At 34.9% G+C, this 24,140-nt stretch overlaps 2 protein-coding genes across 2 annotated transcripts; both read right to left on the bottom strand.

Annotated features, from left to right (window-relative positions):
* Window positions 1–9: 9 nt before the first annotated feature.
* LOC114541367 lies at window positions 10–15,500 on the bottom strand (the record flags this gene model as incomplete). Its single annotated transcript, XM_028561307.1, has 2 exons — window positions 15,421–15,500; window positions 10–1,074 (listed from the first exon to the last, which is right to left on the bottom strand). Coding segments are annotated over exons 1-2 (1,075 nt in total), but the record flags the coding sequence as incomplete, so codon positions are not given.
* A 3,244-nt stretch (window positions 15,501–18,744) lies between these two features.
* Window positions 18,745–24,127, bottom strand: LOC114541366 (neurocan core protein-like). Its single transcript, XM_028561306.1, has 8 exons — window positions 23,986–24,127; window positions 23,313–23,449; window positions 22,812–22,899; window positions 22,086–22,199; window positions 21,372–21,468; window positions 20,676–20,735; window positions 20,151–20,267; window positions 18,745–19,151 (listed from the first exon to the last, which is right to left on the bottom strand). The coding sequence occupies exons 3-8, from the start codon at window positions 22,872–22,874 to the stop codon at window positions 18,745–18,747; spliced, it is 858 nt and encodes a 285-aa protein (XP_028417107.1). The 5' UTR covers window positions 22,875–22,899; window positions 23,313–23,449; window positions 23,986–24,127.
* Between the last annotated feature and the right edge of the window lie 13 nt (window positions 24,128–24,140).

Below are 24,140 nucleotides of genomic sequence, written 5' to 3'. Positions count from 1 at the left end.
CAAGTGCACCATTAATCGATCCTGACGCTGCTCCGCTCGCAATAAGATCACTGACAGCAGCTTCAGCAATAGCAACAGCGGTGTTTCCTGTCCCTATTATAGCCATTGTCACTCCTGCTGTTGCAATACCACCAATGGCACCCAAAGCCGCCCCTATTCCAAAACTTTTCGCGTATTTCTTCAGTTCTACTCCATTTTTGATTGAGTCGTAACTGATCGTTCTAAAGGCACCTTGGATTGACCCTCCAATCAACCCGCCCGCGATTATGTTACCGACGATAAGAATTGGAAGGCCCAATCCACCAGTCAATACTGTTATAGCTACGCCTCCTACAACACACACTGCGCTGAACAACAAAAGACCAACTCTTTTAAGACCTTCGTGTCTACCGTGAGCTTCAGGTTTAAATATAGCTTTCCAACGCGATTTAGATAACCAACCGCCGCTGTAGTCTGTTAGGTCGTGGTAGCTTGCTCTCTTTTCACGATCTCCTAAGATGCTGTAAGCCATAATAATTTCTTGGCATATATGGTTGTCTGCATTTGGATTATGGTCAGGATGAAATATGAGCATTTGTTTATGGTATGCTTTCCTAATCATCTTGTCTTGCTCTTCTGGTGATTGTTTTCGAACATCCTTCATGTCCAGTTTCAAGATTGCGTACAGGTTTCTCCCCATTTTCTCAGATGTTTCATCTTCCAAGTTCTTTCTCCTAACGCAAATTTGCCACTCTCTAGGATAATTAATCAGATCGTGTTCATTAACTTTAAAGTCTTGATCACCTTCTTCAAGCATTATTAACTTATTATCCACACATTTTTTAACAGGAAAAGTTTTGTATATCTGATCTGTTTCTTTCTTCGAGCGTATCTTATACGAGAACGTTTTTTTATCCCTATAAAAGAATTGCTTCTGACTTTCAATGACTTCCGTTTTTAGGGGTAACCAGCATAATTTATCATATTTAGAGTAGATATCGAGAAGAACAGTTGCGTCTTTTGTTTTATTTTGTATCAGAATTGCTTTGTACTCAGGATCAGGAGTTGTAAAGGAAGTCGATAACTGGATATTACCTAGAAATTGGAAAATATTATTGTCAAGTGATATTGTAGATCGATTGTCTCGTATCGAGCTAAAACGTTTAATTTCTTTCTAATCACATAATCATGATACATTGCCCTTTCCCAGGAAAACGTGGGTTAATAACCGACGAAAAGAGCGCCTAAATGCAGGAAAAGCAGAATTTATTTCATAGTATATTAAATGAAGTTTTTTAAATTGTGAAACAATATATAATCACTCATCAGCTGAATAAAAAATAAATTTTTGATTCATCTTCAACAGTTATGCAAGAGAATTGTTTTGAAATATAGAGTTTGTATTAAAACTTAATGTGTTAGAATATGCATTCTTTAATTCGGAATAAGATTTATTTTATATTATTGAAAAGTTTTAAGTGCAATTGAATTATTTCAGTATAGTTCATCACTCATTCTCACATAAATCCCATTATATGCATATACTGAAGTAATAGTTGTAGACATGGAAAAAGGGAGTTTTAATTATGATATATATATATATATATATATATATATATATATATATATATAATATATATAATATATATATAATATATATATATATATATAATATATATATATTATATATATATATATATATATATATATATATTATATAATATATATTATATATAATATACACCATTTGCAAAAACGTTGGCCGCAGATAGATAGATATATAGATACTCGAAGTCTAATTAGAATTGCATATGAATATATTTGCATGGGATTTCAATCATATTACACAACATATGCAATTCTAATTAGATTTCGGGTATCTATCTATATATCTATCTGCGGCCAACGATTTTGCAAACGGGTATATACATACATATATATATATATATATATATATATATATATATATATATATATATATATATAAATTATAAATATAATATATTATATAATATATATATATATATATATACAATAAAAGAAACAGGGGCCACACTAGGAGAAAAATCTCAAAAAAATGCATGACTATATATATACATCGACAAATATATTTAGGCTAAGCCCTGAAAAGTCTGATTATCATGTACCCCCACCTTTTTGGAAAAATGCAATTGATAGTTTGATACCAATCTGCTAAACAGTGCTAATCCCCCACCCATATAGCAAGTTGGCAAGGAAATCTCCCACCATGCTCCATATGTCTATATTTTTTCGTGGTATGCATGGGGATTCCTGACAGGTGCATAATACACAGGTAAAAGTGCGCGAGCTATTTGTGTTTGTGATAGGTTGATATCAATGTGCTTGAGCAAGGTCAGATGTCAGTGACATGTTATTAAACAGGATGCAGCACAACATTTAACCGCAACAACTATATCAACCAGTAACAAACTGATTAAATTTTAGTTGTATAGACAGTTTTTGTTACAATTAGGTCATATATATGTAAAAGCTCAGAAAAATAATTAATTAGCATAGGATATAAATTATATGCTTGTTTACCTAAAACACAAGAAGACTGACTGGAAAAATTATACAATCACATAATAAGATTTATAACGATATTATTGGTTCGTTCCAATATAACCAGGGAGCAGCGTGGCAGCGTCTTCAAACAAATTAGCATCAAATGATGGCCTTCGTCAGGAGAGTTACTATAGCATTCTCATTACCTATTCAACCGTACGCGGATGGATAGAGTTCTGGGTCAGAAATCTGCGAACGGCTGAAGGGTACAATCTGAAAACGGGGATTACTGGGCTTTCTCCCTAATCGACCGGCTTTCAACTTTCTGCCGCGTTATAGCTTGTTTGCGACAGTTTACATGAGGCGTCGCCCTCGTTATTTCTCCCCTTCTCATTTTGCCTAATTTTTCCTAGATAATGTGAATAGTATGAAAATAAATAGGGGAGAATGAATGTTTTGTATGGGAGCAAAACACGTGATAAAAATGGGCCAATAAAAACAAAAAATCAAAACAAATTGGAATATATTACATTGCCAAAGATGCGCCTGATTGTGGGCTAAGAATATCCCGCAACGAGGGAAGCCTGATCAGCAACGAAAATATATTACAACCTGCTTTGATGTAAACAAAGAAATGGAAGTCATAAAACTCTGGGTAAAGAGCTAGCTAATGAACAATATCCGTAAAGGACAAGAAGCGCGACTCATTAAGTCCCTCCGGCATTAAGCTCATTCATCCAGAGTATAATCACTTCCATTTCTTTCTTTCCATTTCTTTGTTTACATCATATATTGTAATATATTTTGGTTGCTGATCAGGGGTCTCTCATTGCGGGTTATTCTTAGCCCGTCAGGCGTCCCTTTGGCAACGTAATGTATTCCAGCTAGTTTTGATTTTTTGTTTTCTATTGGCCCATTTGTATATATCACGTATTTGCCGCCATACAAAACATACATTCTCCCCTATTTATTTCTATACTAACTCTCCTGACGAAAGCCCTCAGGTCTAAACGTCGAGAAATGTTTCGTCTATTTCAGGCAGTTGTTATACCACATTTGATGCTAAGTTACTATATTATTGTATGTAACAGTTACCAGTGGTAAATATTATTGAAGACAGTTATTACGTATAATCACTATATCATCTTATCACCATTTATATATTATATTCATATAACCATATAGCATTCTCTTCGGTCAGGCTTACATGAATGAGTATAAGCATATAGCTATCCACACCTTAGCTTATCCCACAAACACGTAACAAGATGTCAACCACAAACCACGATAGCATGCATGTGCTACAACGCACTGTAATGCGTATAGCATTCTTCGTAAGGCTTCCGTGCCTAAATATTATACTGTAAAAGCAAAAGTAATAAACAAAAGGAGTTAAAGTTGACGATAAGACTTGTGCTCAGACAGAGATAAGTCAAACATATAAGCTTATTATAGAGACGTTAATTCCCGTTATTGTAGTTATATAAATATAATTGACACACTGAGTTTGTTGCGAAACAGAATCATGCATGCAACAGCGAGTATTAATAAAGTTTATAGGACCGCGCTCGTAACACTGTGAACCAGTGGCGGATCTAGGGGTGTGCAGAATAATTTACACAGCTTCATTTAAAAATCAAATCACCTTAATAACAACGCTATTGGTTATAGATTTGAAAAGAGTATTTTTACATTAAAATTTGGCAATTCGATTGCGATTTTAAGCAGTCATAATTTATTCTGCTCACCCCTAGATCCGCCACTGCTGCGAGCAATTTGGACAGCGAATAAAAAAACTATCGTCAATCCTAATCCTGTTTATATTGTTCAACTTCATGTAATATAGAATGAAATGAACCGTGCCTTTCCTGTATGGTTCCTGGTTAAAACTCTTTATGGACAGGTCCTATGTTTGGGTGTCATAGAAGGGACCCTAGCTTAAATTGAATATCTCCGCAAGTATTTAAGCTAAAGATACCGGAATACCACCAAATGATAGCGCTTGAAGAGATCATATAAATGCTATATTCAAATCCGCAGATAGTTTTAAGCCGCACTTGTAATATAAGCCAAAATAGTAGCTTGCGTTGTTATCTCAAATTACATGCCCATGGCAACCATATACTTTTCAAAATTCCATGTTTGTCAATTTATTTTGTTCTCTGTTAGCTTTAGACTGTCTCAATTTTGCCTATTATCCATTCTGTTATAACTTCGATGTTTTTAGATTAGGATGTGCTAGAGAATCGGAGAAATAAGCCATTTTAAGAGCTAAGCGATGAGCCTTGATGAGCGTTGCTAAGCGCGTGTTTAGCGCTTGCTCGGAATGTTGTCACGCGGTTCAAAAATGTGACAAAAGTCTGTGATGCCCACCCCCTAGGCAAATTTTGACCCCAAAAATCGATTCCTGGCGTAAAATTGGACCAGGGGGTCCGTTTTTCGGCTTTTTTTGCCCGAAATTTTTGGTGAATTTTTTATTATTGTGAAATGCTTTCCGTGAGCGATGCGATAATACATACCATAATGCAGATTATGAATGTTTATGTAAAAAATCGGCAAAAATCTTCTAAAGGCACCATTTTGAAGCTAAATATATCAAAATGATCCTAGAAATGTGAACTAAATCACGGTAACCAGTTTTCGTTTGCGTTTTGGGCAATATTCTAAGGATTAGGCCGCTTTGAGGTATAATATCGAAAATTAGCCAAATCGCATGCATTCTAAAGCAAATATCCTAGCGAATTTGAAACATATAGAACTAAAAAAAAACATCTATCTACTGAGGACAATGTCCTCTTTTAAATGGTTTAATTTTTATTAAAATCAGCCAAGTATTTGCACAGAAAATGCAAGTTAAAGTGAGCCAACCATTTTTAAAGGTCATCTGATCAGCTGACAAATTAATTAAAGTGCCTATATCACTTGTGAGATCTTTACAGATTTGAATAGAGCTTGAAAAATTAGTTTATAAGTTCTACAACCCTTTTTGATAAAGTTAAATACATTCGGAAATCTTTACATCTAAACATGACGATTTGCCTAAATTTCCGTCGGCTCGGGGCCTGGAACTCAGGAACCGAGTTCTTTGTAATTTTACTTCAATCTTCCAATAACGTAAAATATTTTGAGAAAAACTCGCCCAGTTGCTACAGCCATACACAACGCACCGTTCCCGCATTTTTTTCTTGAAAAGCGCAAACTATATCGCCAGTGAAACTCTTCATGTTTACATTATAAAAGACGGCGTGTTTGCAAATCATTCCTGAGTCCCAGTCCCCCCCAACCGACGTATTTTCGAAACTATTTAATTATATATAATTATAAAAAATGGTTGTAGACTTATAAACAAATTTTCAAGCCCCATTCGAATTCGTAAACATCCCACAAGTGATAAACGCACTTTAAGTTATTTTTAGCCGTCACCTGGAAATATATATAAATACCGATAATATATATATATATATATATATATATATATATATATATATATATATATATATCTGCGGCCAATATATATATATATATATATATATATATATATATATATATATATATATATATATATATATATATATTGGCCGCAGATAGATCTATAGATAGAAATCTAATTAGCATTGCATATGTTGTGTAATATGATTGAAATCCCATGAAAATTAATGTAATCATATGCAATTCTAATTAGACTTCGAGTATCTATCTATCTATCTATCTGCGGCCAACGTTTTTGCAAATGGGTGTATATATATATATATATATATATATATATATATATATATATATATATATATATATATATATATATATATATATACTGTCGTTGTCAAAAAGGTTGTCCTGAGCAAGTATATGTATATATCGATCACGTGACATTATTATGCATTAACACGCGTGGGATTGTACAAGCGTGTTAATTGCGAGTTCGAGTATAGCAAGGTGAACGATTAGAAAATGCCAAGACCATATTCGGATGATTTAAGCAGGAGATTGGTTTATCAACGACTGTTCTACGAAAGAATCATCGGCGAAATTGCAGCACAGCTATTTGTTTGTTCAAAAACCGTCTATCGTACTCTCAGCACCTTTTGGAACACGGGTGATGTGAAGCCTTGCCGTATGGGTCGCCCAACAGCGAGCATATCTTTATTCCCACACGAAGAATATATTATCATGGACTGTTTACTGCGAACGCTGCAAATACAGTTGAATGAGATAGCAAGCTATATCATTAATGCTACTGGCTCTGCATTTGGCCCGGAGACACTGTGCCGAGCTCTCTATATATAGGCTTGGAATAACACGCAAAAAGGTACGAATATTATGACATTATTTAAGTTGGAATATATAATTAATACCGTATGCTCGAAATCATATAACTATATGAATAAGACGCAAACCATTCCACCTTTTTCCAATTTATTACAAGATTCTAGTTGTTCTTTTTCAACTCTTCAAGCCAGATTTTCTTTCTCAGATGCAGAGAATTGCCCTTCAGCGAAGAAACAATATTGGGCTACAATTCATGGCCGAAATCAGCCTTTTTGACCCAAACCTACTTGTTTTCCTCGATGAAACAGGCATTGTATGTACTAAATAATACCTTACTGTAACTGGATTGCACAATCTAGTAGATCTTTTATTTATTTGGTTCTACGTTTTAAGGATGAACGAATTGCTCGGCAATATGGATATAGCGCTCGTGGGATACCGCCTGTTGCATTGTGAGCGACTATAGCTATGCACGGTGGACACCGCGCTATTCCATTATTTCAGCAATATCGTGTGATGGACTTCTTGCGAACCGTTTGTTAAAGAATCCTGAAGAAATATTTGAAACACGCTCCTTTATCCATTTCCTTGACGAACAGCTTTTACCAGCTATGAATCGATTTGATGGGGAAAACCCGCGATCCGTTCTCGTTATGGTTGAGATTTGAATATAATGAATGCAAATTCGCTGTTGTAACATATGTCTCAAGGGATGACTGAATTTGTGATCATGTTTTGATCTATTAATATCTGTTTAAACAAAACTTGTTGATGCACAAAGATGCAACTGCTAAAACTAATACTATGCATATTTGTAAACAGATAACCACCCAACACATCATGTACAAGAAGTTGTAGAACGAGTGTACGACAGTCCTGATTTGAATTCTATTGAAGAGGTTTACATATATAGCTTGCTATCTCATTCAACTGTATTTGCAGCGTTCGCAGTAAACAGTCCATGATAATATATTCTTCGTGTGGGAATAAGATACGCTCGCTGTTGGGCGACCCATACGGCAAGGCTTCACATCACCCGTGTTCCAAAAGGTGCTGAGAGTACGAACAAACAAATAGCTGTGCTGCAATTTCGTCGATGATTCTTTCGTAGAACAGTCGTTGATAAACCATTGTCCACGTTAAATTATCCGAATATGGTCTTGGCATTTTTTTAATCGTTCACCTTGCTATACTCGAACTCGCAATTAACACGCTTGTACAATCCTACGCGTGTTGATGCATAATAATGTCACGTGATCGATATATACATATACTTGCTCAGGACAACCTTTTTGACAACGACAGTATATATTAATATATATATATTATTATATATATATATATATATATATATATATATATATATATATATATATAATATATATATATATATATATATAATATATATATTATGAAATAATCGTATTTCGTTAAGACTAAAAGAGTGCTCAATACTAAATTGAAAAGCAGAGCTATTATTATTTAAAATCTTAAAATTACAATGATTTTTCGCTACTCAGAGTTTCACGATCTTTAACGATCGATCATCAGGCGATTATGTCCGTTTAATTCTCTTGCTTGATTTCGTGATTTTCAATTGATCATGCTGCACGCGCGCACGATGAAATTTTCCAGCTTTGTACCGGTCATTGTGGGGACATTTCTTGAACAGCTCTGATCGCTTATTTAACAAGTTTTTATGGTTTGCATAATACAAAGTTTCTCTTCAATACAAAGATTACAACGTGAGTTACCGGGAGCATAGGGTGTTGATTGATTAAGAATTGACCAGTGGATGGAAAAATCTTTTTCCTTAAACTTAAGTTGCCATATATATTTAGACAGTTCAGTTTCCTTTTCATATTGAATTAAATTAAACGATTTCTTATGGTTGCTATATCTTTCCTTAAACGAATTTGCTGTCATACCAACATATATCTTCTTAACACCGTCATCCAGAGAAGTTACAATTGCTTTGTAAACGACACTTTTCGATTGATATTTGTTGTCTAGAGGGCATTTATCCCGATTTCTACAATTACACGTTGGGGTTGTCTGAGGATCCTTTTTCCTTAATACTTTCCGATTATGCTGCGAAATTACATTCTTTACATTTGGCATACAACTATAACTGACTTTTATCGTGCTTCTGTTAAATATCTTGTGAAGCGGGTTTGTGGAAGGAAAATGTTTGTCGATAAGTTGAAGAAATCTGCCGCCAACGTTTGTCCTAACCGATTTACTATACGGGGGGTTAAACCATATAATATTTCTATGCCTCTTTTGCTTTCGCGTTGCCGATACGTTGTGGTTTTCAGGGTTGTAGTGTAAATCTTCTTTATAGTGACTTTCTTTAAAGCTTTCTACGTAAAAAGGTTTTGACTGTTCGAATGTCTCTTTGTTAGATGAGAGAGATGATATACGCATGTTTATTGACTTCAGTATTTGCTTTAGAATTGCTGGCGGGTGGTTAGATCGACTGTCTACATACTGAGTTGTGTTAAGGGGCTTTCTATACGGATTGAAACTATCGGCTTCCAGGTCCAACGTAACATCTAAGAAATTTACAAGGTGATGACTTACTTCACATGTGATCTTCAGGCCAAACTGATGGAATGTTTCATTTAATGCCTTCCTTTCCACGTCAGCGTTCCGAGTTGTGTTTCCTTTTACTAAAGCCCGGCCATCGTCCCAATATAAACCAACAAGATTCTTGCCAAAAATATCCGAAATCTTATTCAATACATACAGGCCAATTAATTCACAGGCCAATTATGGGGCAGAGATATGTGAGAATATATGAGAAGCGATCAGAGCTGTTCAAGAAATGTCCCTTCAATGACCGGTACAACGCTGGAAAATTTCATCGTGCGCGCGTGCAGCAAGATCAATTGAAAATCACGAAATCAAGCAAGAGAATTAAACGGACATAATCGCCTCATGATCGATCGTTAAAGATCGTGAATATATAATATATATATATATATATATATTAATTTATTTTTTAACTTGTACACTCCACAATTAATACTTATTCGAGACCTATACTTTATGTCGTGTTTTCTTCCTTGTCACATATTGCAATTGTATTACAAGAGCCCCCTTCATACTACGAGAGCTGCATGTTAGCTGATGTTAGCCAACGGTGTCAAGGTGGTTAGCTCAAAACATTGTGTGTGCAAAATTTTCCTGAGGAAATCACCTTGCGATGTTGAAATATCTATCGTGTTTGTTTTTTTTTGAAGCGTAAGAACGCGTCACTATAAGCATGCAGCCCTTAAGGTTTCATCACTACATTGACACATTAATTCCTTTGAGTCCGTATAGCACTATAATCATATCTCTATATCACTTTGGGGCCACACAGATATGTAAGGGACTAAATTGTACTATAAAATCTGATATATACTTTCATATTTAATGGACTAGCTATAGGCAATGGATTAGCAAATCAGAGTCCTTTGGCTTTTGAGCTATCCTTTTAGGTTGCCCGATCGGCAATTGAATAGCACAATAGCTTACATTAGTATTTAATCCAAGTCATATTTGCTATCATTATTCGTATTATACATCTTTCGGATCAAATTGAAACGTTATGTGAAAACGTTCTCCAAGCATTTACCGTTTGAACGAATCATCGTATATCCCGGAGAGTTCACAGAAAAATGCCTTAACACGATCGATACTTGCTAACAACTTACCATCAGCCATAATCGTGTTTCTATTCGTATGACAAACACGTATACTTCAATAAATTTACTTTCGCTTCTGAAAAATATATTAGAACCACAAAACTGGGAATTGCCCAGCGTGTGGTAACTTTGCTATGAATGGGCTAATATGTCGTATGCAAAACATAAGGACTCTCAATCAGGCCTAATCCTAAACCATGAACTATACACGTAGCCTTAACTATAAACGTATATCTATATTATGAATTAAGAAGAACAGAATGAAAAGATCCATTGACAGAACCAGGGTTTTTAATTTATATTGAAATTGAAAGTACTTTATATAGGCAATGCAGGCTACCCACCGATGTATACCAAAACATTCATTTTGAGCCCTCAGCTGTCCTCATGCTATTTCACGCACTTAAGTGACGAGCTTGAACATCTAGCTCTGGCCGTTTTAAACTCGATTAACATGTAAATAGGAAAACAACAGGGATATCCAGAGGAACCAAGTGATTAAAAGCAAAAAATTTGATAATATAAAGTTCCTAAAAATAAATAACTTAAGCAGTGGCGTAGCTAGCCTGACGATTTAGTCATGCTATGCAAATTTTATGTTATTATCATTACTCATTTCTTTAGAAATTCTTTGTTTTCTCAGTCAATGAAGACCAAAATATAAGCATAGCATGACAATTGTCGTGCTGGCTGCGCCACTGAACATAAGTCGGCAATACGTTCGATTTATTGCAGCACCAGCTGTGCCAAAATAATTATATTAAAGGGAAGCAAAAAACACGCTGCAACTACAATAATGGTCGCAAATGAATCAAAATATTGGAAGTGTTTTTTCAAGTTACCATGTGACCTTAGGAACGTAGATATGTAGCCATGTCGAGATTAATCCAATGCAATTCACTGGAAATTAGACTTCGTGAAGATATCGAATAAGTGACGAAATGACCTTTGTTGAATGTTCGACGCCGGTCATTTTCCAACAACCGAGCATAGTGTTCAATTTAGTTAATTAATGATCTGTGTGATCATAAGGCGATTCCTGTGTGTAATATGGCGTGCTGTTGCTTGTTGAACGTCTTTTCTCAGTGGAAAGGTTTATACCCTCCACATCCTGCTTCATTAAATTAGCCATATTTGTTTTCCGCGATTATAGAAGCAAGCAAGGGCTCAAATTCTTATAAACTTAAAAACTTTTTCCTGAGGGCTCAAATTCTCATGAACCCAGTTCTGCGATTCAAAAAGTTTATATGATGAATGACAGCAAGGGTACATGAAAGGAGTACTTTACACATCATGCATTGTCTGAATAAAACATCAATGACCATAAAATAAGATAGTAAGTGATAGTAATACCTGATAAAAAGAAAATGTTTGTTGCTTAAAATTTATGTAGTTATAATCAAAGTTAGTATAAAAATGAGGGTTAGGAGACTGTGATTGACTTTCTCCTCAACATTTCAATATAACTGCACCATAACATCTCATTATTGATGAGTTTGGCTATACCATAACCTCCAAGGTAATTAAGACTTATGATTATGACAAGTTCTATGTGCTACTAATTCATCACTTTTTAGGGTAAATTTTGCTCACGCAATGCATCACGGTATTTCTAAGCGCTAGTTTCTGGATTGTGCAAAAAATCTCCTCTTAATTATTACCACCTTGGTCGGCTGATTTTTTAGCACTAATTCATTTAAGTTATATTGGCTATGACTATAACTTTAAGATGCACAAATATCGCGAAGGGCTAGATTGAGTTCTGAAATATGACGTCTTAGGCCCGTATTAGAAATACATGCATGCAGCAACCCCTCGCCTGGGTTAAACAAAATTAGTTAATGATTGTTAGAAATTTTATGTGGTATGGGGTTTTGGAGGGTACAGGGTATTTGAGAAATAGAAATTAAGAAAAGTATGGAAATATTTTTCTGCACGTGGAAACACTGTAGTCATAGCAACTCGCAACGGCCATATTTTTGTGAAAAAATGGCAAAAATACGACAAGATTCTTACCTTTTTCTGGAAGTTAAGTTACTCATCTATATAGTGAGGGTACCTAAATATCGAGGCAGGATTCAAGTCAGGACTCAAGTCAGGACTCGAGCCAGGACTCGAGTCAGGACTCGAGCCAAGGACTCGAGCCGACAAGCTCCGATTTAATGACTCATCTACGTCTTGCTGATGGAAACTTCTATTGCCGTCTTTCCCGCGTGCCTGTTGGCGTAAGCGGGTTCTTCCCAGTTCAATGGTTCTTCCCATGTGCGGACAAATTTTAAGCGCTTTTGTTCATTCGTTCCAGAATAAAGTGCCACGAATGAACAAAAGCGCTTAAAATTTGTCCGCACAAGAGAAAATTTGCTTACGCCAACAGCCACGAGTGATTATTAGCTCGGCTAGTTGCTCTCGTGTGCGGCAGGTTTTAAGTAGACTCGAATTTTTCCGAATTCGTTAAATGTGATTATTTATGATACCATTTTTTGAGTCCACAATTTTTAAATCGCTAAATGAATTCAAAAACAGAACTTTGCAAAACTTCTAGTTAGTCAGCAACATTGTATTGGTCGCATAGCGTTAGAAAGGCTAATTCTTTTACCATTACGGTGCATGCACCATTAAATCGTAAAGATTTGAAAGTTAAAACAATGGATAATAGAAACACAATTTGTTTTTATTCTCCATGCTATGGTCAGAAATGAAAATTAACGATTTGCATCCGATATTTTGGACAGCAATTACCTGTTGGTTACGAGTTATGTTACCCCCAATTTTTATTTCATAAAATGATTTATTAAAAAATCAACTATATGTCATCCAAATATGGCGGATTGGTCGCATTGCGTGAGAAAGGTTGATTGACTCGAGTCCTTGACTCGAGTCCTTGACTCGAGTCCTTGACTCGAGTCCTTGACTCGAGTCCTGGCTCGAGTCCTGGCTCGAGTCCTGGCTCGAGTCCTGCCTTGAATCCTGACTCAAGCAATGGTATATCTCCTATATAGTCAGTGTTATGGTAAATTATTTTAATTATTAAATACCATGAAATATAACATCAGACGTCTCATACAGCGCTTCGACTGGTTTTTGTACGGGAATGTTTTCATTTTGTTTTCTTTTTGTCATTAGGAAAACGGAGTTTATAAATAAAATTATAATGTCGTTTATCACATAACACATTCAGATTTATAGTGAAATACATTTGAGAATATTAAAGTTGTGTTTGCCACAAAAGAATTACTTTTTGAAGCTGTGCCGGATGAAATATTATGAAGTGTAAAATCTTCCGACTTCATTATACACGGTGAATTCGGTCGAAAATTTGGTCTTGTTATTTGTTAAACAGTGAAAAGTCCTGACCACATTCGACTTTCCCTCTAATTTAGTAAAAATAAATATATTCTATATTTATAAAAGTATAAATTTATAAATTTCTTCAAAATTTTGGTAAATGACAGTTATTCATTGACGTTTGAAAATACAAATTTTTGTCTCGACCAATCAAGAGCTTAGTAGTTCACAATGGCGCATGCGCATAACGTAGAAGACCGTCCATGGCGTGAGGTCCATTGCATAATGGCGGACGACTTTGATTTCGCATTCGCATTTCGTGGGTGTAAATATCCGAGCGGAATTAGTACCCTCGCACGGTGCTCCGCACCGGCTCGGGGATAATATTATTATCTAAGATAAATTGGAAGAGCATTGCATGGACTACCAAACCATAATCGGGTGTTCCATTGCCACCATCAGCATAAACAAATTACGGTGAACATTAACGGTAAAATTTGTATTTACTGCAAAATTATGTCTAGCGCCTATTACATGCAGTGCTGTATACATTATATATTTCCATAGATTTCAATAGAGAATTAAGGTTTTATTTAGCCGGGAAATTTTGATTTCATTAATTTATATTTTTTTTCTTGTCATATTCCTTGTTTAGAATGTTTTAAAAACAGTATAAAAAAGTTGTTATATATGTTTGTCAACCAAGCAATTAAAAGCAGAAATTTTATGTGAAAGTTTCTATAAATGAGAGTTTGAGATGCCGGATTTGAATATTTAAGTTGATTAAAAGTTTAATGCAATGCCCACTTTGTGAAAGCTTTGTATATATGCATTGTACTCACACGCGAGAACACATAGCTACGTCTAAATATAAGTAAGAATGTGTATATTATATGTTCGCATATAGTGTTAGCTACTTAGCTATTGAAAATGTAGATATATTTACTAGGCTATATTAATTTTAACTTGTTCACTCGACAATTAATACTTTTCCGAGACCTATTTTGATCTCATGTTTTCTTCCTTGTCACATATTGCAATTGTATTACAAAAGCCCCCTTCATACCACAAGAGCTCAATGTTATGGTTAGCTCAATGCAACGCATTGTGTGTGCAAAATTGTCGTGAGGAAATCACCTTGAGGAAAATATGTATCTTGTTTTTTTTTGAAGCGTAAGAACGCGTCACTGTAAGCATGCAGCCCTTGAGGTTTCATCGTTACATTAACACATTATTAATTCCTATAAGTCCTACTATAATCATATCTCTATATATCACTTTGGGTGCCATGCACAGAGATATGTAAGGGACTAAATTGTGCTCTCAAAATCTTATATATACTTTCTTATTTAATGGACTGGCTATAGGCAATGGTTAGCAAATCAGAGTCCTTTAGCTTTTGAGCTATTCTTTTAGGTTGCCCGATCGGCAACTTGAATAGCACAATAACTTACATTATAGTAAGTAATCAAGTCATATTCATTTTGCTATCATATATTATTTATACGGTGATCTATGCATGTTTCAGATCAAATTGAAACGTTATAATATAGGTCAAAACGTTCTCCAGGCGTTCGTTAAAAGTCTGTATTTATCGTTTCAACGAAATATCGTACATCCCGGAGAGTTCACAGAAAAATGCTTTAACGCTTAGATACTTGCTATAACTTACCATCAGCCATAATCGTGTTTCTATTCGTATGAGAAATACAGATACGTTCGCTTTACTTTCGCTTCTGAAAAATGTTTTGCAGTACTTAGAACAACAAATACTGGGAATTACCCAGCGTGTGGTAACTTTGCTATGAATGTGCTAATGCCGTATGCAAAACATCAGGACCGTCTACCAGGCCTAATCCTGAACCTTGAACTATACATGTAGCCTTAACTATAAACGTATATCTATATATTATGAATTAAGAAGAACAGAATGAAAATATCTATTGACAGAACCAGGGTTTTTCATTTAATTTGAATTTGTAAGTAACTTAGGCAATGCACGCTACCCAGCGATGTATACCAGAACATTCATATTGAGCCCTCAGCTGTCCTCATGCTACTTCATGCAGTTAAATGACGAGGTTGAAAATCTTATCTGGCCGTTTTAAACTCGATATACTTGTATAATATAGGAAAACAACAGGGATATTCAGAGGAACCATGCAAGTAATTAAAAGCAGAAATTTGCTAATAAAGTTCATAAATATAGCTTAAGCAGTGGCGTAGTTAGCCTGACGATTTAGTCATTTGTTGCAAATTTTGTGTTATTATCATTATTCATATCTTTAGAAATTCATTGTTTTCACAATCAATAAACACCAAATATTAGCATATATAGCATGACAATTGTCGTGCTACTGAATTTAAGTCGGCAATACGTTCGATTTATATATAGCTATATACGAGATTGGAATGTTCTTTTGATTTAATGCAGCAAAAATAGATTGCATTACTTGGGAAAATGAACAGTAAGAATCGCCGGAGAACTGATTAAATGTTCAGCGTTGCTATAGCCTATATAGCAATTGCGTGAAAGCTTCGTGTTCATTGTATCCACACGTGAGAACACCAAAGTACGTCTAAATATAAGTCAGAATTTTATACACCTTTCGGATCAAACTGAAACGTTTTGTCAAAACGTTTTGCATGCGTTTGTTAAAAGTCTGTTTACCCTTTCAACGAAATATCGTTGATCCTGGAAAATCCGCAGAAAAATGCTTTAACTTGATATGTCTACTAATAACCCTAATGCTAGTAATACTAATATCTTACCATCAGCCATATAATCCTAATTCTACTCGTATTACAATTACAGGCATTTCAATAATTTTACTTTCGGTTCGGAAAAATATATTGCATTACTTGGAACAATTGCCAAATAGGATTATACCAGGGCATTCATCTTGAGGCCATCAGCTGTTATCATGCTACTTCACTCTGAATCACTCTAAATAACGAGCTTGGGTATCTAGCTGTGGCCGATTGAAACTCGATATTATATAATTATTTAAACTTCACCAATTCCCAGAATTTAGATGAAAACACTATGGGGACTCGTTTTAAGTCCCCACAAACCGTTTAGTCCCCAGAGTGTATGTATTGAATTTACGTAGGTCCCCATGATGTAGTTGCCAAAAATACATGCTGCTTCACTCAATTGAAGAGCTCGAGTATCTAGCTGTGCATGGCCGTTTTAACGTTGAATATGCTTCTACAAAAACAACAGGAATATCCAGTGGAGCGAAGCAATTAACAGAATAAATTTCATAATAATGTAATAAAAATTTTAAATAGCTTAAGTCAGCAATATATACATTCGATTTATACAACGGCCTTCAACTTTTACCAGGAATTTTGCATAGCAAAAGCACAAAAATAAAAATAATTGCCGTTGGCAACTGATTGTGTTTAAAACACACTCACGTCTCACATCAAACACACCCAACAATGTTGTTGGGAGAAGCAAAACTAAATATCTCTGCAAGTACTTATTTGGGCTAAAGACCCCGGAATAATAGGTTGCTTTGTTATCTCAAATTACTCAAATTACTCATAGCAAACATATACTTCAGAAATTCCGTGTTTTCCCTCCTTTTTTTGTCCTCTCACTCCTCTGTTCTCTTCAAAACTGTCTGAGTTTTACATACTGTCATTCTGTTATAATTCCGATTAATTTTTGGGGTACGATGGGCAAAATAATCGGATAGCTTTTTATAATTTCTAAGCGATAATCGTTGCTATGCGCGTGCTTACTGCGTGCTCGGAATGTTGTCATGCGGTTGGAAAATGTGACAAAAAAACAATGAACTGAAATAAGACTGGAACGTCAACCCTCTGACTTTCCCTCATTATAATGAGTGAAGCCAAGATGGTGGAACTGGAAGTCTTTCTTCTAGGTATGACCCAGGCCTCTGGTGCGGAAACTCAAAGAAAAATCAAATTGCCGCTATTTTTACCTAAAAATTGCCTGGGTCAATATCTACAAGAAAGTCTTCTTATTCCACCAAATTTTTCTTACAGCTAGCGTTCTAGTCTTATTTCAGTTCACTGAAAAAGTCTCCGTGATGCCTTTCCCTACGGTAAATTTGATCCAAAATCTTCCTAACGAAAAATTGGACCAAGGTGTGAGTTTTTAGTTTTTTTGCCAGAATTTTTTTCTCAATATTTTTATTATTGTGAAATGCTTGCCGTCGGTGATGCAATAATTCATATAATTTTGCATGTTTATATAAAAAATCGGCAAAAATCATCTGAAGGCTCGATTTCGATATATCAAAATAATTTTGGAAATGAGAACTAATTAAATCACTTTAAGCCGTTTTGGTTTCCGTTCTGGACAATATTAGGTGCAGGCAAGCACCTGTCCTTTGAAAGCGACAATGCATGCTGGTGTCGTTTCAAAATCTCCATTTCCTAATTCCTGTATAACAAGCTTGCTCTTCAGAACTTCTTTGCACTCCTCAATTTCCATGGAGCACTGCACTCTAAGAAGTTCTAAACGACAGCCACATTTACACCTGAAATATAATCTGCTATAGCTTTGTGTGGGTGTACGAAACAATGTCACGCAAGCTAAGACGCAACTAAAACGTTATTAAACGAAAACCATTATTCCACTTTCTTAATTCCATCAAGTGTCCTTCGGAGATCTTGTAAGCGATCGTGATAAGGCTGTTTTTTCATGCGATGACTATCAAGCCATTTCTCGTCGCTAACGGGTTCACGGATACATATATGGACCAAAGCTAGGTTCATCATCGTCTATACGTCCGGTTACAAAAGCCTGGAATTGAAAAACTGGAGGAAAATAGGCGGATAAAAAAAATGAGTTAATTGCTTTGAGATTTCGTTTATTTCAATTAATTACAAACTTGAATCAAAAGAAAACTACCATTAGCAAGAATAAGTCTAAGAGTCTATATTCCAATCACGCTATTTAATCTTTCCTGGGAAATTATCCTCCATTACTGCAATAATTGTATATGCTGCGATATACTTATAAACAACGTTGACAAACGTAATGAAGATCGCTCCTGTTACATGGCACATCATTCCATCCCCTTTTTTTGAGAAATGGGGTAGGTTTCGCAATTCGACGCAGTTTTCCTTCCCACACGTTGTTTGGCTCCATGTAATCCCAGTTGTGGTAAAATATCTCATCACCACCCACTTCGTAGAACTTTCTTTCATATTTCCTATAAACGCCAATCCATACTGATTCAATGTTACGTTGCTGGATGGCATGTAGGACAATACCATTCATTTCGGAGTTGGTTGGAACCGTCAAATGGCCGCCACGTTCACGACAGTCATCTCGTGCACTATTCCATGAAGACGCAGTGTCATTGCTAATGTAAAAGCAAAGGCCGTCGATTTTTTTCCAGTCCTCAGGACATTCTGTAGCTGAAAGAATAGAAATATGATAATTATATCCATAATCTGACAATAATTATATAAATTTATGAAAATTCATTGAACAAGCGTTTTGATAAATCTGATAGAAGCGCTCTAAAATAAGTCGTTATAATAACAAGAAGCTAGATTAAAATAGCCTTATTGAACCTATCTTTACAAGTTAAATCTGGTAAATTAGTTTGACATTACCTATTCTAATTCAGTAGACCTATTTTTAGGGGGTTATGATAACCTTTCTTAATTTTTAAAAGCTATTTAAACATCCCATAAATGTACGTTGCAACATCGACGCATAGGAAATTTTAACCTTAGCTTTACAGTTTATAACAATGTACGTTTTAAAGGCCCGTTTTCCTAGGAAACTTTGCCATGGCCAGGCAATGCACCCAAAAACCCCAAATCAACTTTTGGTGGCAAAAAGTCCTTGAACCAGGCATTATAATACGCGTGTTTTTGACACACTTTGTGTCCTTGTAAAAGGCGAATGTGTCCTTGTAAATGGAAAAGTGTGTACTTAAAAATCATGCCTCATGGACAAAAATGTCTAATATAATTTTCATTTGACTATTTAAAATAATTATTGTTTCTATTATAAAATTGACATTATTGAATATATTATATATTAAAAAAGGCTAGAGACTGACGGACCGTGCTTTGCACGGCTATGCTCTTTTTTATATGCTTGCCTTGTAATTTCACGTTGTAATTTCTAAGACTAAGTGATTATTGAACCTAAAGACAATGTGTGTCCTTGTAAAAATTCCGTATTATAATGCCTGCCTTGAACAGAACTTACAAAATTACTATCTCGTGCAATTTAGGGTTTAAACTAGCTAGCATTATCAATAGACCTATATTAAGAAATTTAGGTGAAACTGATTGAATAATTCAGGACTAATTCAATATCATTCTACGTTCGAAAAAAATGAAGTGAAATGACTACATTAAGTACATTTGAATATTACGTTAGGTCATAGTCACAAATACCTGTACAAGATTGTCCACCGTTGGATGATGTATAGCCTGATTCACATTGGCAGGTGTAGGAACCATTGATATTTGTACAGTGACTGTGAGAACCACAAGGTGTCAATGGACATCCTTCTGCAATTGAACCGAATATGACATATAATATTTTGTATGTAAATTCTATAATTTTATTATTAACTTGTTTCATGGAATGTAATCACAGTTTATAATAGGACTAGAACAGTACCAATGGCATGTGTATCGGATTTTGGATGATTTGAATGTTTATTTACATACTCAGATCTCAGACATAAATTAGTATAGCTATAGCTATTTGTTTTCTATATTAGCCCTGCAGCGCCGAGGCGTCTTGATGAAAGAAACCTTAAAATTAGGACGTAATTGTAGAAAATGATGCCCAAACATAGATTTAACTTTCTATTTTCTTCGCTAACTGAGCAATCGATTGTTTTGTCAAGTCATATACGTTAGTTTGAAGCTGCAAATGCTATAATGAGGCATAAAAGCTAAAAACAGGCTTACTTCTTTCCCTTCCATGGCAGTCATTTTCAGTGATGTTGTACAAAATTTTTGCTTGGCTATCTAAAAAAGATTAGTACATTTGGTCAACATACCAGACTTTCAATAAAGAATATAACTTCGTACTCAGCAGATTGCCGTCCGAAAGGTACGAAATACGTTTCATACATGCACAGGAAAATATCAAAAACGCAAACTGGGAAATTTTGAGAGTTTCTCACTTAGTAATCCTATTGTTCAGGGTCGCACAGAGTTTCTTTTTCATTACGGGCCCAAGGACGGCAGAATATCCTTAGGTGGGGCCGTGGGAGCTATATTCATATATTCACGTTCAGCATTAATTAGTAGTAATATAAATTATAGCATTAACGGAACTATTTCTCCCCATAAACTGAACGGTATACTTGAAATAAACAATGCTTTAAATTAATTCCTGCAAACCTTAGGGCGCGGGGCTAATTTTCTATTTTGCCCACACAATCTGGGCAGCCCTGCTATTGTTATGTGGATATGAACGAAATCGAAATAGGTTAGTTCAACCATATTTTTCATAACCTATTGCACAGACGAATCGCAACCTTTTCCGAATAAGTTATTGATATTTGTCGGTGGAAATATGATAATTATGTGGTCATACTCGTTACAATGAGTAACTTGATGGTTAATAATGATCAAGTATTAAAATCTTTTTGCTGATACCTGGATCGTAATAATCATAAACACTGACAACTCCAGGTTGGGCGTTCTTCACCACAGTACTCTGTATTATATCCAGCGAGAAAATCATAGCCTTTATCTGGAAGGAATAGTCAATAACCCATAATTCTCTTATCAAATTGACGATTATTTGCTTTGTTGAATAACGACCAGGACAAAATGAGACTAATCTGTGATGATCCCGGAGCAAAGTATAGCTTTCGTGTAATTACAAGTTAGTTTTACATTTCACTCACTCTTTCAACGGCTTAAGCCAAATGACTTTTAAAAAAAAAATAGATTTTTGTCTTTTTTTTCGTACAGTATGTTTAAAAGATATACTTCAACTTCTGACAAAAATACTTCTACCATTTTGAAAAAAACCGAGGTGTAACAAGTCCATGCGAAGAATTTTCGGTGATCACTTTGGTATATAATGCTATTGTAGTAATGGCGTTAATAAATGTTTTTCAAAAAAGTGCTATGATGAGTTCACACCCTATAATACTCTTTAAACAAAGATTATATGGAACTATAACTATTGCAACGTGCACTTTCTAGAAATTTGGCAAAAAGCTTGGTCTATCTTTTTTTATTTCTTAACTTTATGCAAATGGTTATAATAATTTTAGCCGATTTTGACGAAGCGGCCGTACAACTTGTAAAGCTGTCAGAATGCGCTTAACATTGGAAGGTGATATAATTTACAGTAGTTACCTTGTTAAAATAAAGGATAACACGTTGTCCATCAATTTCGTATCTTCTTAAGTGTGTTTCATCATTGTTTGAACGAGTTGAGCATGAAGCAACATTTTTTGAGTGTCTTAATTTCTAAGAAATGATTACATTGTTTTGTTAGTATAGGGATAACGCCAATTGAGGAGAACAATGTCACAAGATGGAAAATTGTCACATTAAATAAAATTTAGGGGCGAATAAGACAGAGGGATAAATTGCAGCGGATAGACAATTGTCTTAAAATATAGGTAGTAGAAAACCAGTCTTACAGTTGTATAGTTTTCATGCAAAATTTAACCTAGGTATACAGACTCGGTAGCACATTTTCCTATTTTTTAATTTATGGCAGAGATGCATATAAATAATAGGCTCTCCTTAATAATAAAATAGATTTGTGTTATATTTACACGATTTTAAATTCCAAAGAATAATTGGGCAAGATAAGAACGACATAAGGAGAACTAATTTTGATAAACCTAAGATAAATTTGAAAAGGCCATAGGCATGGAGTGAAACGTCACGACACGTGGCCCGGGACAATAAGAGGCAAATAATACAAACAATTTTCGGACAAAGAGAATCTAATAGTCTATAAACTTACGGAATCAGTTTTTTTACCAGGAGAATCAAAAAAACGATACACCACTTACGAATTAAAATACCGATTCAAAATGTATATGTCAAAAAATAGAATTCATTGCTCACCAATTCCAGAGATTTTTTGTTCGCGATGAATCCAGACACAAGTTTAACATCCACTATTGCCATATTGGAAACATCTTTTTTGAGCCATCTAAGTCAATATTTATAAAGTCCATTACATGATTTTGTACAAGTGTAATTTATGCAAGTGTTCTTTTTAGAAAACGTGGGTACAGGCCACTCCGCTAGCTCACACAATTACTAAATTTTATCAAAATATTATACCTCTTTCTATGTGGTAGTAACATGTATATCAATCCCTATCAGCTATGTTATCTATTTCGCAATGTTTCAACCATGATACTTAAGCGATATTTAACAATTTAACTAATTTGAAAATTCCTTTGAATATAGCCCAGGTTTAGAGATCGTAAGTTTTAATGTTTGTAATACTGAAATCCAACATATGAGAAAGTAAAACTCAGCTAAGCTACATAAAAAATTAATTCTTTAATTTAATGAGAAAAGATGCGGGTGACGGTTAGACGGTATTGGCGGACTCACTTTGCTTCAATTTGCAGTCGCAATGGATGACATGAGGTAGTTTCTTCTTCCTCTCTTGCATCGCGACGATGAACGGAAGTCTTAAGATCAAACGCCGACGGTATTTCAATAGCAGGTACATTGTATTTCACCGATACCTAAAACATTAGATTGTAAACATCAGATATAACGTTTGAATACTGCAATGCACTCTTTCCTTAATTCCTGGGTAGATTTGGTTAAAATTTCCCTACTGTAAATTCTAGCATACGGAAATTACTGGATGCTGAACGCTGGAAAGATTTCATTTACTGTACTGCAGTACAATCATGGATAATTAAAAGACTGGTTTTATTATCCATGGTACAATTAATGATTATACATTGTCAAATTACAGGTGATAGCATTTGAAATTTTATATTTATGAATACTGAAATCTAGCATTTGAGAAAATTGAAACGGTGATTACAACACTGAGTCATTTGATGCAAGTATCATTTTTATTCAATTTTTGTTTTCTATAGGTAATTTTTATTCTATAGATGTACTCAGTTTTATTCCTTTGCTGACGAAATACGTAAAAACGTTAAATTTTTTCATATATGCCGGTGTTTTCACTGAATTTTTCAAGTTAATAATTATATGCATATTCTAGCCGGAAAAGGTTAGCTTGACGCCGGATATATCTATTTACCTGCACAAAAGCACATCCCGAACCAGATGCATTTAATGTCAGAGTATTTGGCAGAAGTTTTCTTGGAATTTTCGACCGTTGTAATATCAACCTGTTAATGTCAGTGATGACAAATTCTTGCGAGAATCTATTGTTGATAATCGCGGATATGGTCA

Source organism: Dendronephthya gigantea, unplaced genomic scaffold (genome assembly GCF_004324835.1).
Source record: "Dendronephthya gigantea isolate DGI-Jeju-01 unplaced genomic scaffold, DenGig_1.0 000283F, whole genome shotgun sequence".
NCBI classification, from domain to species: Eukaryota; Metazoa; Cnidaria; class Anthozoa; order Malacalcyonacea; family Nephtheidae; genus Dendronephthya; species Dendronephthya gigantea.
Note: the sequence above shows the minus strand (reverse complement) of the source record. Positions and strands in the feature narration are given on the sequence as shown.